The sequence below is a fragment of the Eleutherodactylus coqui genome, chromosome 2 (assembly GCF_035609145.1).
Source record: "Eleutherodactylus coqui strain aEleCoq1 chromosome 2, aEleCoq1.hap1, whole genome shotgun sequence".
Lineage (NCBI taxonomy): Eukaryota > Metazoa > Chordata > Amphibia > Anura > Eleutherodactylidae > Eleutherodactylus > Eleutherodactylus coqui.
This window is the reverse complement of record NC_089838.1, coordinates 17,972,359-17,987,972: the sequence shown is the minus strand read 5'-3', so window position 1 is coordinate 17,987,972 and position 15,614 is coordinate 17,972,359. Positions and strand designations below refer to the sequence as shown.

The following is a 15,614-nucleotide window of genomic DNA, read 5'->3' as shown; positions in this document are numbered from 1 at the left end:
TTGCAAATAATGCAGAGGGGGGAGAGGGGGCAGGGGCTTAGTTCCTGCTCCTGGCTCTTCCGCCCGCCTGCGGACACTAATAAATTGCTAATATTAGTGTCCATTTAGCACTTTATGCTAAACCTGTCAATCTTTCAATCATAGTGATAGATTGTCTTTGCATGTAAACAAGCTGTGGGCCTTTCTTCCCCCCCCCCCCCCCCCCCCCCCCATAGTAAAAAAATGCAACTGCACCAAATATAAGTGTGGCTTTGAGCATATCTCACTGCATGATGTGAACACAGCCAATGGAGAGAACTGCAGGACCTATGCAGCATCCGTGGAGCAGGTTATGGCCTAGGAGACAGCAGGGAAGAGTTTGGGCCTTGTCACAGTGACTGACCTGTCCAAGGCCCGAGGTCAGGTTAATAAAAGGGAAACCCAATATTGGATTATCTTTAGTCTTTTTAGTCACACGTCATGCCACCGTTTCTTCTGCAGCGGAGGATTAACTCCACCATCCAGGGATCCTATCTCACAGCTTCCGTGTAGGAATCTCCAAGTTGGGGGAGTAAATTCACACGCGAGTACAGTTTAGGACATAGCCTCCGGGAAACGGATGGGTGCCTGGCTGTTTTACTGTAACTGGGTTACAACTTTCCGTAAATGGATAACAAGCAGTGGCTTAACGGGTGATGTGACAGGAAGACTTCATGGGATGCAGGAGAAGCCACAGTAATCTGCAGGTCCTGGCGCGGTACCACACTCTCCACCGGTCTACACTCACACGCAGAGAAAACACACTGAAGAACTGGGGATGTTGAATCCCACAAACGCTAGGCCATCCTTTCAGCCTCCTCCATTCTATGTCTGAGGGTTGAAAGTACCCACAGACAGCCACCTTGTACCTCTTTCCAGGACTGAAAAAGCTCCCAAAACTTCCTCTCATACCAATAAATAATACATGTCATGTGACAGACAAGATACAAAACTCCAACAGTCATCTCCTATACCAGACAGTTAACTCATATAGTGCTGCAGGTATGCAATACACATCAATCACACAACACAAAAGATGACAAGTACTCATATAGTGCTGCATACAGTTACGGCGGGCCCCGTTGTACTGGGCCACTACACCTACACCTGGCCAGCTTACAGCAATTAAAGCTGCAGCCAAGAGACCCCCCGTCTTATACACCCAGCAGACTCGCAGTCCTTGCAACTGTGGGGTGTGACCATAAGGGAGGCAGAACCTGTTAACATTTCCGAGTCTTTGCTTCTAAACCACAGGATTAAATTCTGCAGTAGAAATGTTTTCTGCAGTGGAATTAGAGACGTCTTGCGGATTTCTAACAGACAGGAGATGTAATTTTGCAATTAAAATCTGTGGAATAAAATGCAAGAAAATCTGCATCTGCGCTGCGGACAATTCCATCCCATCCCATGTGAAAGGTCCCTCTTCTCCATTTAACCCTTTCTAATCCACTGTCTGACATTATGATTTAAGGCTGTACAGCTCCGATGTTTGAAGACGTCCGTCGGGGTTCTCTTACTGTATATTGCCAGCCTCTCTGCTGTCGGAGCCTATCCAACGTGTCACCTCATGCAGTACTGGCTTTAGCCAGCAGATAGCGCCGTTGTATAACGGCAGAAAAAGAGTAAGCCACCCCTAGAAAAACCAGGATACAAGTTGGACTGGAAAGGGTTAAGGTATGGAGATATTCTCTCTTGGGCTTCAGCACATCCAATCAGTACAGTAGTGCCGCAGTTTTATGTGTGTGGCCAAGAACCATACGGCAAAAAATACAAGCATTTTTGCCACGATTCCATAGATATAAGAAATGAAGCTCGTTACAACCATGAAACCTCTGCAGTTAGCGCAAAACTGGGCTGAGGTTCTCAGCCGCAAAGCAAAAACCGCAGTAAAACTGTTCCAAAATTCCCAGCATGAGGGCTCATTCACACGGGTGTAAGCAGATTGGGGTTAATGAATATGCAGCGTATTCACCGACTGAAAAACACCGGCATATTTTAGCATTCCTGCGAGGTTTTTGCCTGCATAAGGGCGCCCACCCACTAGCGTTTTTTTACTGCGAAATTCGCAGCGTTTTTTTTTTCAGCAGGGGTCTTTGGGCTATGGGACATGCAAAGCTAAAATCGCAATCGCGATATCGTGGTAAATCGCGATTTTGCGCGATCGCGATTTTTACATTACAAGTCCCATAGACCCCCTGCAGAAAAAAAAAACCTGCGAATTTCGCAGTGAAAAAAAACGCCAGTGGGTGGGCGCCCTAAGTATGTGCGCAAAATAATATGCAGAAGGGCCGTTGTTTTGCTGTGCTGTGAATCCGTCTGTTTCATGCATACTCACTGAGTGTTTGCACTGGCTTATTCACCTCCATGGCCTATTTTGGTGCATAATACGCACGAAATAGGACATGCTGTGTATTTTTTCACATTACCGAAAATTGTGTGAAAAATACGATTTTATTCACTGCGTATTACGTGGCGTATTTAAGCGTTTGTGAATGAGCCCTAACCCTATAACACAGAGCCATATATGGTGGCCCACGGAGGGCTTACAGCTGTGATCTACAACAACCCGAGTGTGATAATGATGGCACGTTGGCCTACATTACTGCAATACCGGCAAAACCACAGCTACATCTATTTTATGAAGGGGTTAAGCTGCTAAGTGCTAAGAGTAGAAGTCACTAGTGAACTGCTAGGGCCACTAACAGGGGTCACTATTACTATTGGGACCACCATGGGGGTCACTATTACTACTGGGGCTACTATGGGGGTCATTATTACTACTGGTTCAATTAACAGGGGTCAATATTACTACTAGGGCCACTAATAGGGGTCACTATTAAGGTTCACTATTAATCCTAGGGCCACTATGACTACGGGACCACTATGGGAGTCACTATTGCTATTGGGGATGTTAAGTGGGTTATTATATTAAGACTGGGGACTCTTAGAGCAGGGGTCCCCAACTCCTGTCCTCAGGGACCAACAACAGGTCATGTTTTCAGGATATCCTATGGTAAGAACACCCGTGGCAATGTCTGAGGCACCGACAATAATTAGATCACCTGTGCAACACTGAGGAAATCCTGAAAACATGACCTGTCGGCGGTCCCTGAGGACTGGAGTTGGGGAACACCACTTAGAGGAACACCCACTACTAGGGACACTATTACTCTGTCACCGTAGATAAGTCTCAGTGATTCAACTGTGTGTTGGTGTTGCGTATTGGCGCTTTGAATACCGGTAAAATGAGTGGGGTTTTCTTGGTGGTGGGGGGCTCTTTCACACTGCCTCAGGGTGCATTAACACAAGTGAGTTTCTTGCGAGACACACTAAACTAGTCCTGAAATAGACCCCATTCTTTTTTTTTTTTAAATCGCGTCCTGTTCTATTTTTCTGCAAGTTTGCAGAAATCTTGCCCATTGTTTCCACTGGGTGAGGAAAGAAGTCATGAATGCGATTTTTAAATAATGGAATGGAAATACATGCGATTGAATGTAATTTTCTTGCAAATTGCAACGCACTCACAGAGGACACCGCAATGTTACAAGCACGATATTAGTCTGAGTTTCTTGGACCGATATCGCGCTCGCTCGTGTGAATGTGCCCTCCGGCAGCATAAAGGCTTGGGGCTCCCCCTGCCTGCGGTGATATGTAAGACCACAGCTACATCAGTTCTGAAGAGGTTAAGCTGGTGAGTGCTGATTGATGATAGAAGTCATTAGTGATACAACTGGCAGCTGATGTCACTTTAGCGCTTGTCCTATCACAGAGCGGCTCCAGGGGCAATCACATGGTATAAAGCTCTGGCGATGGCAGAGGGTGGGATGGGCAGCTGCCGGCAGGATGGGTTTGGCGAGGGCAGGTGTGGGGCTTGTAGTAGTGCTGTGGCTCTATGAGCTGGGGTCTCTAGTAAGCCAGCACTCACCTGGTAAGTGCTTTTTGAATTGTCTGTACGTGGGTGATGCGGAATCCGGCTTTGACCCTGGCCGGCAACCCTGTATCTTTTTTTGTGGATGGGCTGTAGCTCAGATGGCTTCCGTTGACTTCAATGGAAGCCGTCCATGCGGAGCTTTCAGTAAAATAGAACATGCTGCGATGTCTTGAACGGCACTTTCTGCGGATGCCCGCCTGGCATGGATTCCGCAATGCAAATCTGCCTGTGTACAGCCGGCCTAAGGCCTCTTAGTGACTGACAAAGGCATACTAAAAGTGTAGCTGGACTTTCCTGCACCTTGGGCGGGGGTTATCTACCCTAGTACGGTCTTGGACTGTATCTTCCACATGTATGCGTGATATTGTTCAAAAATGTTAAGACTGATGCCCCACTTCTATTCTGTGCATGTGATGTGTCTTGAGAAAAATGCATCGCATCTCTGCACTTCCAGTTTTTCGTGTCTGCTTCAAGTACATGTCAATCGCACTTAAAAAAATTTGCATCACCGTCACATGCAGTTTTTATTGAACTGCAATTTTTTTTTTTTTTTTTGGGCAATGTCACCCATTATTTCTTATCTAACATCACCAATGTAAATAGACTGATTGCAAATAATGGTCTCTCATCTTGCACAGTACAATATGTGTAAATTTGGCCCAAAGTCTTGCAGAGTGACTGCTGGTGCTCCCTGGCATCCAACACCAGGGAATGTAAACCCTTTGCACATCAGCTGCACTATAGCTGCTCCTCCTCTGTGAACTTGTAATGTCCTATACTGAGTCTTGGTCATCCATCATACACATCCTTGGTTACTAACTGTAATAATTCTAGCCCAGAATGGATCGCGTCATCTTCACAATGACTCCACTTGTGGAACCTTGATTGGACAGACTTCTGATGGCTCGCTGGTGGTTGGTTCTGCTTTTGATGGCTGTTATGCACAGAAAAAGGTAAGCTGAGAAGACATCTATGACTCTTGCCTAGACTTTGGACTCCTGATAACTGTACAACCGAGACTTAGAAGTTACCCAGCAATGATCTTGGCTAGAGAACCCTTCACTCCATATAGAGCTCTGCGACTTCTGGGCCATCTGGGTTCCTCCTGCACCAACAGGGAAACTGTCTTGTCATTGCAGAATGAAAACTACGTGGTGACTATCACTCTGGAAGAAATTATTCCTGATGGGAAATCTGAAACTCACAAGAAGAATCGCACATGCCCCTTTCTAGGTAAATGTGTGTACAGAACCATGACTTGTATGAATGTCTTCTATTAACCCCTTTTTCTTTTTTGATTTAAAGATATTTAATTTTTTTAACTCTGCTGCTTTCTTCTTACAGCTATAACTTTCAAATTTTTGGGGGGGTCAACCTAGTGGTGCGATGTCTCACTTTGTGTGGGATGTCCTGTAGTTCCATTGGTACCATTCTGGAGTACAAGTGTCTTTTGGTCACTTTTTTTTTTTTTTTTTTTTTTTTAAGTCCCCAGAGGGAACAAGTACTTGCAATGCTTTGATCGGTCCTGCTGTATGATGTAATGCCATAGCAGTAAATCATACCACGTTCTAACAGTCACTCTATCAAGCCATGACAGCCACATGGCCTCCCACGATCTCATGGTGCGGGCCATATGTGACCCTGAAACATTGGCTGGGGGATTTAAATGCTGCTGTCAGAATTGGCAGTGGTATTTAAAGGGTTAATGGCTCAGCTGGGCCATGCAGCTTATCAGGTGTTGCGTGCAGATGCCATCTGTAAAACAACCGGTGCCTGCGTTTTATTGAGGGAGATCACCCGCAATCTCCCTCCATACACACCCTAAATGTGCAGGATGTAACCTTGTGTCATTAAGGGGTTGTAAACCACTGAAAGTTTAGTGTCAGGAAACACCATTAACACTAGATTGGTGAGTGTTTTGTAGTGGCCCAGAACACCATCATGGTCCCCCTCCATAAATGTTCACACTACAGACTTTTCCTGTGCGGATGTCCGTAATTAGGATCACCGCACAGAGGTACTTCACTGTGACACCCTTGTGTTTGCCATGCGGGGTGTGTATCGGCTAAGCCTTCCTTTAGTTATTGTCTGCAGAGTGACTCCCACCCCCTTCCTCCTCTGGAGTTTCCCAGTCCAGGACCGGTGACATACAGATAATGTGGACTGTATTCATTCTGTGTATCCTCCCTACCTCTAAGCTATAGCCTGTTACTGCTTACAGTGAATTGTACCTGCATTACCTAGTAAACAAGCTTATTCCTAAAGTTATACCGGGCCCTAACCATTCCTAGGGACCCAAGGTACTACACACAAGTCTGTTCATTTCTCTGCTGCGTAGCATACCAGTGAGTGGGAATGGTGATGTCATGAGTGGTAAGTACTACTACTCACCCCCCACCCATCCCATTTATTAGCATTCCCTATCATAGGGGTGTTGAGGCTGGCTTCCAAATCTACACTGGCCTTGGCTACGTGTCATCCCTCTGGGACCAGAGCCTGATAAGTTCCACTGTGACAAGACAGTACTTATCCCTCCCAGCTCTTCAAGTTAGCCAGGTGCCCAGGGTCACCCCTCTGGGGTGTTGCCGTTTGCCACATGGGGCAACCTTTGATCGGATGTTCACCAGGCCAGTGCTCTCGTGCACTGAGCAGATGTCTGCAGGAAGCCAAAAGGCCTAGGCCTGGCCACTGCAGAGGGAACAAAGCTGTCTGCTTCCTGCAGAAATCTGGTCCAAGTATGAGCTCACTAGCCCAGAGAATAGCTTAATGCTGAGGGCCCTGTGCAGAAGACCCTCGCCAGTCTACTACTGACAACCTACCCTGAGAATAGACCATTAATGATCTACAACTGGACAACCCCCTTTAAGGTCACGTTCTACCTATCATATCAGCTGTGTAGTGGTCTCTGCTTTACTCCACTAATACCAGGCTCAAGATCTGAATGTGATAGCTACTTTTGACTTAAAAGCCCCTAGCAGCCACCATGTAATAAGACTGCCTGCACACGGCTGATGTGTTCCGCAATTTGTCATGCTTGTGCAACAATGACAGCAGAACCCATTTATTTTAATGCTGTGAGATGGGAAAACATGCTGCATGTTCTAACTTCATGTATCGCACAAGAATGGGACTTGCAATGCAGTTTCCTGCACATCACACCCACAAGGTGTCCATGTAATGTGCAATGCAAGTTGCATCTATGAATCTCAGGCACAACTTTGTCATGTAAATATTGCTTGAATGTTAGCCACGAAGCAGAACCTAGAAGAATTGAGCCTTGCTTGGACAGCTGTCTTCATCTTTCTTGTCCATTAAAATTACATAAAATCATTATAGCCTATGAGATTATTCACATAGGCCCAATTGTCTGAGGGAAACTGCTGTACATGTGTAGTGGCCCAGAGTTAATAGGGCCTCTCCATAGGTATGCATGCAATTGTCTTGTGCCTATGTGTCAGTGCCTTCTATGTTGCATGAATTTGTGTATTGCACCTCTGCAGGACTGACTAGGTTACTGTCTGGGAAATGCATCTTGTGTGTCATGTAACCTATGTGACTGCAAGGTGTATGCAAGTGTTCTTACTCTGGGAAAATCTGAGAGACTTGGAGTGATTAGGTGAAACTGTACCTGGTCCTACATGGAACCCCAGGATGGAAGAGGCCAAGCAAATGCAAATGCTGTGTGCCTTGGGCCCAATTCACCCAGGCCTTTCTGCTGTTCCTCTGGAGGACAGTGAGAGGAGCCACCATGCAGCGTTAAGTGCCAGACTTTCAATTTTAAGTGACCGGTAGAGAGCTAGAGGGAGAAGAGTGGTTGGGATCAGAAACCCACAGATAACTTGGACTGTGGACTCATCTGTTATCTTGTGAATCCTCCCTGTCACACCACTTGTGTTCTGCACCATTTTTCCTGCTGGCATGTATCAAGTTGAACTGTAAATAGTTTGCAAATAAACAAGCTTACAAGACCGTTCCCAGTTCTGCTCTATCCCTGTGTGTAGACGCTTTATTGAACCATCTGGATTCACTGCAGAGGATGGCGCAGTGGTGTCATGAGTGACAAGAGAACCTTAACGTAAACCGCTACTTGGGTTACCCTGTGAAACTTCCCCAGCAGTAAATTGGATAGGTCCTGTGCTTACCCACCGCCAGGGGAGGAGATGGTAGAGCCCCATGACAAGGCCACTATCTCCTCAGCTGTGGGTCCACTCCTCAGACGTTGCACATTCTAGTTCATTCCATATCACAGATTAGAATAGGACATGTAATGTCCACTGTCCCCACATATCAGACGGCACATGGACGGATGGGTGTCTGTTTTTATGTGAATTTCATTTGAGACTTGCATGCAATTTCCGTACAGTTGTCCAAATGAGGCCATAGTGTAGCGCCATCAGCATATTGTTTCATGATCTGTTGAAGTCCTACAAAACTTACTGTAACTTGTGCCTCTTCTCTCCAGCTATGGATGCTCCAAGTCCAGGTGAATGCACTTCAGTTCCACGAGAGGAGCGTCTGCCGTGCGCTAATGACTCTGTATCTAGAGAGATCTGTGAAGGACTTGGATGCTGCTTTTCTCAGTATGATCTTATACTGCGCTGCTACTATGGGAAGAAATGTGAGTCTTGGCAATATAATAGTTCTTAACACTCATGGTTGTGATATGAGATGCTGCTACAGCAGGACCATGGTCTTGGGGCTGGCAATGTATCTTGCATGGAACAGTAGATACGAGGTATGAACTATACTTTAAAGATGGAAGTTATCAAAGGGGTTCTGTGACTATCAGATTTTTTTTTTTATGAAAGTGTGCCCACCCCTACCCCAATTTCCCTAAGACTCAGCTGAGTTGCTGCCAGGAGTCAGGTGACTGCTGTGGCTAATCAGATGGCAGGAATTTGCTGCAACCTCTGGCCACCAAGAACTTTAAAATAACTTGGACATCCCATTTTAAGAGGCACAGAGCACTATTGGCTCCAGCATTGTGGGGAGAGACCATGGGCAAAGTAGCTAGGGAAGGTGAGCAGTGGGGGCCCAAGAGCCTCAAGCTACACCCCTGCTCAGCCCTCTCATTGCATGTATAGTAGATGCCTTAACCGTCTGCTTTTCCTGCCCGTAGTGACTGCCCTCTGCACTGATAACAACATAATGGTTGCCATTTCTAAAGACCTGACCACCCCATCCCTGATCCTGGACTCTGTACGTGTGGTTGATGTGGATTCCAACTCCTGCCCAAATCTGAGAGTAACAAGAACTGACTTCTTCATTGCATACCAGTTCCCGCTGTCCTGTGGGGCTGCCAGCCAGGTGAGCAAAATGTACAATCCTACATGTGTATTGAAAAACCTGCCTCAACTGCAAAAACATTCTATATATCTGCAGTAGATGCCCTGTGTGCAGGATTCCGTATGATTTGAATAGCAGAATGCATTTGACTATCTGACACCAGTGGCTTTGGTTTTAACAGGAGCCAGACATGCCTGTAGTATATGAAACCACATTTGTGGCAACCAACCTTGTAACAACCCGGCAGTCGGGATCCATCACTAGAGACAGTACAATGAGGTAAGCTGAGTATTTGACTGACAGGACTACAAGTATTATGGATGGCTTCCTGAGATACTCCTGCTCTTCCTCCAGGGTGACGGTACGCTGCAGCTATTCACACACTGACGTTGTCCCTCTGCAAGTAGAGGTTCTCACTCTTCCACCACCTCTGCCTGTATCTACCTCTGGACCTCTGCTCTTGGAGATGAGAATAGCTGAAGGTAACTCCTGGCTGGTCCATCAAAATTTGGCTTGATGAGGGCATTAATTTGGTGCACAGGGCTAGCTTTCAAGTTGCCCAGAGGGCAATGTGAATTATGATTTAAGGCTTTTGACTAGAATACCCCTTTTATAATGTGACTGATGGAGGTTGACTTAGGGGTGGTGGGGGGGATAAACTGCCAAGCATAGGTCCTCTTCAGAAGACTTGCCCTTAAATGCCAACTCCTTGAGGTGCCATTGTCAACTGCATAGGGTCTTATAGCTTCCTTCCAATCAATATTGGTACAAGGTGTAGCTGGAGTGGCCTAAAAATCTTACTTGGGAACTTGCCTTGAGTAACTGCTGAAGAACCTTCCTGCATCTTGTACATGTTAGACTACTTTCCATAACTGTTGTCTGTTGCACATGACGTGTCTTGCAGACTTTCAGTATAACTCGTACTACACAGACCAAGATTATCCTATTGAGAGGGTATTAAGAGATCCGGTGCATGTTGAAGTTCAGATTCTGCAGAGGACTGATCCAAGCCTGGTTCTGGTCTTGGATAACTGTTGGGCCACCAATTCTCCTGTGCCTACTGATGACCCTCAATGGCTGATCTTGACCAACAGGTGAGGGCTGAATGAAGAACAAAATACAAGAACTCTTCTACCGTGGTGTAACTTGATATTGTGTTCTCTTCTCAGCTGCCCATACAGTGGAGACAACTACCTGACCCAGCTGGTTCCTGTTGGCCCTTCCTCACAGGGCATCTCTTTCCCAACACACTACAAGCGCTTCATTGTTAGTACCTTCACCTTTGTGGATTCCAGGACCCAAGCTGCTCTGAATGGCTTGGTAAGCTTCTGTTAGAATGATTGCTAGAAGTCAGTGGACACCTTGTCAAATTACAGCACACCACTATCAGCAAATCTGCCTTTATATGGGAGTTGGCATCACTAATTCTAACATTCACTCCATCATGCTCTATTTAAATATACATCAGTCATTGCTGCTCTTGAAAAACCTTGTGTAGTAGATTATATACTTAAGCTCTTAAACTAGTGTCCAAACAAACTTGAAACAAGGAGTTAATTGGGTAATATAGGCTACTTTAAAGTCACAAGTGGCATCCAATGACTTGTTTTGTGGTCCTACAGGTATTTTTGCACTGCAGCGCTTCAGTATGTGTCCCATCTGCTGTGGAGTCATGCTCCGTGAACTGCGCCCAAAGACAAAGTAGGTGGAACAGTAATTGGTCTGGTTTCAATGCTGTATTGTCTCTGAAACCCATTCTGCTGATCTCATCATTAGTGCTCACTACACAACCTCTTCTGCTTACCAGTCTGGGGAAATAACATGGAACTTGTCTTGCAGAGAGAATGGTGACGACACAGGCACCAGAAGATGCTCCTACAACAGTCACTTCTCAGGGTCCTGTTATATTTTATTCTGAAGAGTATAAAATGGATAAAGCTGTTCGTGAGGAGGAACGTAAGTTGCTATAGATGTCACAGTAGTACTTCCCTCTTGGTAAAAAAGCATTGTGCTGACTCTCCAAAGCAACACTTAAAGGGGTTGGGATAGGGATTAACCGACTGAAGGTTTCACCAGAAACCCCTGACCATCTCAAATAGGACATGCATATCATGCTCTGTCATTGCCAGAGTTGCTTCTCCCTGCTGCAGTGACACCATTCATTTCAATGGAGCTGGCCAAAATGCCCAAACCAGTTCTGCTTGGGGAGCTCTACAATCCCACTGAATGTGACTAGTGCTACTGTTCTTGTGCAGTAGCTCCAGTGAGAACACTACCCTCATTCTACATCATGAGTCCCAGTGGTGAAACCCCACAATCAGCAAGTTAACTTGCAACTTTGGCACAACCCTTCAAAGAAGTTGCCATGCAGAAGTGGTGGGGCTTGATTGAGCTCCAGGTGCTGCAGAATTGCAACATTTGGGCAAGGCCCTTGATCAAGAAGATTAAGAAATTGTACAGTATAATAGCCTGGTATTTTAAGGTTGCAGGAGGTGAAGATGGCTCATGAGCAGCATAAAGGGTACCAGGGATCACATTGGCCTTAGGGAGTTCAGTAGTTTAGACCCAACAATGTAAACTCCTTATTACATAGACCTTGGTGAATGGGGTGGACTTCAAATGGGCATAAAGAACCCCTTCATATACTTGGTGCATCATGAGTAGGTCTTTTAAAGACTGTTGGTGTAGAAGCCTGTACTCGGTGTCACTGTATGCCTTGCCTGAAATGACTGGCCAAAGTCTTGCTTGGTATTCTCAAATCTAGATTTTTCAACTCCTACAGGAACTTGTGCTCCTAATTTAGACTCCTTTTTTAGTGTTGAGTTTGCTTCAGAGTATTTGGTCTAATGTGTTTCTTCCACCAGGTCGTCTTGATTTTGAAGATGCCCTGGCTTGGTTACAAGGAGCTGCAACTGCTGGCCTAATCTTGATGGTGTGTCTTCTGGGAATCTACCTCTACCTGTGCTTGTCAAGAAGACAGAAGAAACATGCAGTGTTCACTGTGAATGCTTGAATAATAAAGTGGTTATTTTAAAAAAACATGTAAGTCTTTTTCAATATGGCATAACTGACAAGAATTCAGACTCGAAAATCTGCTATCATGCTCTTGTATTTGAGACCTTCAAAGTAGTAGGTCCTAAGATTTAAAATAACAGCTCACGAAAAACTTCTGAGATGTCACAGGAGCATGTCAAGTCTTGATTACTGGGGGGTCTGGATGCTGAGATCCCAGTAGTCATTAGAAGCCTATGACATGTGTCTGAAGGGGTAAGGTTTCTACTTTGGGATGGCAACTAGTGAGAAGGACTTGGAAGGCCATGCATGCTCCTGGGAAATGAGCAGTGACTGTGCTCAGTCAAGGGCTTCACCACTCTTTATTTTATTTTTTTCCTCTAGCTACTGGTGGAGGTCTCAGCAACCAGACCCCAACAGTAGTCAGAACTGATGTGTCACCTTTATGGAAAGCAGTTACACTAACTCCATTATAGAGGGATTCATACTTAATGTATGAATGGTAAGCTATAGTCTTCTTCTTAAATGGCCATGAGATCAATTTTTAGTTCATAAAAAATGTTGACTGCTGTATCTCTAAAACTATGAGCCTACATTCTTACAACTAAGAAAGCAATTAGCATGGAACTCCACACCTGTGTAGGTGGTATCCAACTGATAGGGGGGCAATCGCTGGGTATGTAGTTTGACTGAACAATTACATATATACAGTAGCTGGTAATCTGTAAATGATGTGGATCAGCTTGTTGGTTAGAACTAGAGATGAGCGAGCACACATCTGAGCTTGATATTTGTTCGAGTATTAGGGTACTTGAGATGCTCATTACTCGAGACAAGCACCACGCGGTACTCTAGTCAATGGCCTTTCCCTTCCCCGCATGTTTAGTGCCATTTTCTAGCCAATAAACATACGGGGAAGGCATTACCACTTCCTGCTGTGACATGCTAGCCCTCTGCTCACCAACAGCAGTGAGTGGCTAGCGGGATCAGGTGACAAGTACTTAAACTGGTCCCGCCCGCGGCTCGCCTCAGATGCATGCTGGCAGAGGTTAGGGAAAGTGCTGCTGATATAGGGAAAGTGTTAGAGTAGGTTCCTCTCCAAGAACTCCAATGGTCCTTCTTAGGGCGGCTACTCATTGTGTGCATTACTGTTGTGGCTGGCTGGGAGCAGCAGTGCACCAATTTTTTAATTTTTTTTTTTGGGGCATCTAGGCCTGTGCAGGCCACTACAGCTATACCATTTTATGTGTGCAGTGCCTTAGGTAGAGGTCTCATCGCTAAACAGTACCCTAATAGTTCCTGGGCCCCTGCAGTACAGCATTTCAGATACCATTCTCTGTGGTGGGTGAAGTAGCTGCAGTTATTCACCCTATGCAATGGCTGTATAGCTTTCTGCCCCTGTACAGAGCATCTCACAATACACTTTCCTTGGGTGCAGTGAAGTAGCTGCAACTAGCAGCACTATCCACTGGCTTTAGAGCCTTCTCCCACTTCATACAGCCTCTCTCCTCCAAGTCTGTGTGATAAATGACCCCTAGGTATCAGCGTAAGACAGCACTCTAATTTTGTTCCGGTCACAGTATAGAGCCTCTGCTATCTACAAGTCTGTGTGTGGTGAATTAGCCACAGTTCTCAGCGCTGTACGGTGGGGTAATTTTATTTGGGCCCTGCTCTAGCCTTAATCCACCATGATGAGGAGTAGGGGTCCACTATTCCCGGCCTAGGGACTGTACCTGTAGATCTTCTGGCTGATCCTCCAAGCCTTGTCACTCCATGAAAATGACAGATTCTGAGCAGGCAGACTCCCAGGAACTGTTCTCTGGTCCCTGCCCTGAGTGGGGGAAAACGGTTCCTCTCTCACATGAGGTGTTTGTCGTGATCGATGCCCAACCTTTGGAAAGTTCCCGGAGTCCGGGTGATGAGACTGGGGACTTCTGGCAAATGTCCTAAGAGCTTGTTGTGAATGAGGATGATGAGACAGTTGTCTGTCAGTGAGGTAGTAGTAAGGGCAGTAAGTCAGAGGGAGGAGTGCTTGGAGGAAGAGCTGCTGGATGATGAGGTGACTGACTGCACCTGCCTTGCTAAGTCTACTGAAGACAGGGCTTCAGAGGTGGAGGCAAGTGTAGCAGCAGGACAAATTGGAAGAGGCAGTAGGGTTGCCAGGGGGAGAGGCAGGGCCAGAGCAAAGAATTCCCAACTGTTTCCCAAAGCGCCCCCTTTGCAGCAAGCCTCCGTGCAGAGGGCTAGGTGTTCAAAGGTGTGGATGTTTAGTGAGAGCGCAGACGACCGAACAGTGGTGTGCAACCTGTGCTGCACCAAGATCAGCTGGGGCGCCACCACTACCAGCCTCACCACCATGCGCAGGCATATGATGGCCAAGGCTCTCCAAGGCCTTTGACAGTTTTATAGCTCCCCAGCAAGACTCTGTCAGCACTCCCCAGTCAAGGCTGAGTCGGAGGGAGCACTGTAAAAAGATGGTAAGGGAGTACATAGCCGATCGTACCACAGTCCTACATGATGCCTCTGCTCCAGACAACTAACTATTGGGTGTCAAAGCTGGACACATGGCACGAACTTGCGCTGTACGCCCTGGAGGTGCTGGCCTGCCCTGCCGCTAGCGTCTTGTCAGAGGGTGTTTAATGCAGCTGGGGGGATCATCACGATAAGCGTACCTGCCTGTCAACTGCCAGCGCCGACATGCTTACACTCATAAATATGAACAAAGGCTGTATTTCCCCAGACTTCTCCACCGGTGGAAAGCAGCGGATCCTAAAGATTCTTTTAGCTGCAACAGAAGAAATATGCATCATCTATCACCCTAAAAAAGGGGAGAAGTAGCTTGGTGTATCCCTCTCGGATATTAACCCTCCTCCTCCTCTTTCTCAAACAGCATGTCATCACGCTGAACTGCCAATTTTTCTGTGGGCCAAAAGTCTCTGTTAAAACCAATGTTTTCGGAGGGCTGCCTCCAAGCTCTGTTACAAATTAAGCAACGAGCTGTATCTTTAAAAAAATGTTTGAGTTTCACCTGTCCTCGGGGTTAAGCACTTTTTCATAGGTACACTTGTACTCTTGGTACACTAATTTTTCAGGTCCTCGCCTGTACTCTTAGCAAATAATTTTTCCGGCCTTTGCCTATACTCTTGGCAAACAAATTTTTTCAGACGTTCGCCTATACTCTTGGTACACCAATGTTTGAGGAGTTCGCCGATACTCTTGCAACAGAAATGTTTTAGGGGTCCGCCTATACACTTGCTACAGATATGTTTGAGGGCTCTGCCTATACACTTGCTACTGAAAGTTTTGTGGGGTCCACCTATATTCTTGCTACAGAAATGTTTCCGGGGTCCGCCCATACTCTTGCTAC

The 15,614-nt window shown here is 46.2% G+C and overlaps 1 protein-coding gene across 1 annotated transcript; it reads left to right on the top strand.

The window, feature by feature from the left end:
• Positions 1-3,861: 3,861 nt before the first annotated feature.
• Positions 3,862-12,248, top strand: LOC136609907 (zona pellucida sperm-binding protein 4-like). Its single transcript, XM_066589193.1, has 12 exons — positions 3,862-3,946; positions 4,784-4,902; positions 5,089-5,182; positions 8,412-8,567; positions 9,069-9,256; positions 9,417-9,514; positions 9,590-9,717; positions 10,140-10,329; positions 10,405-10,555; positions 10,858-10,936; positions 11,075-11,191; positions 12,100-12,248. Exons 1-12 carry the CDS (start codon positions 3,862-3,864, stop codon positions 12,246-12,248), a joined length of 1,554 nt encoding a protein of 517 aa, XP_066445290.1.
• Positions 12,249-15,614: the final 3,366 nt, after the last annotated feature.

Coding starts and splice junctions, on each gene's coding strand:
- LOC136609907 (XM_066589193.1), top strand. CDS start 3,862: ATGGGTTTGGCGAGGGCAGGTGTGGGGCTTGTAGTAGTGCTGTGGCTC. Junction 9,257..9,416: donor CCTGTGGGGCTGCCAGCCAG/GTGAGCAAAATG, acceptor TGGTTTTAACAG/GAGCCAGACATGCCTGTAGT. Junction 10,556..10,857: donor AAGCTGCTCTGAATGGCTTG/GTAAGCTTCTGT, acceptor GTGGTCCTACAG/GTATTTTTGCACTGCAGCGC.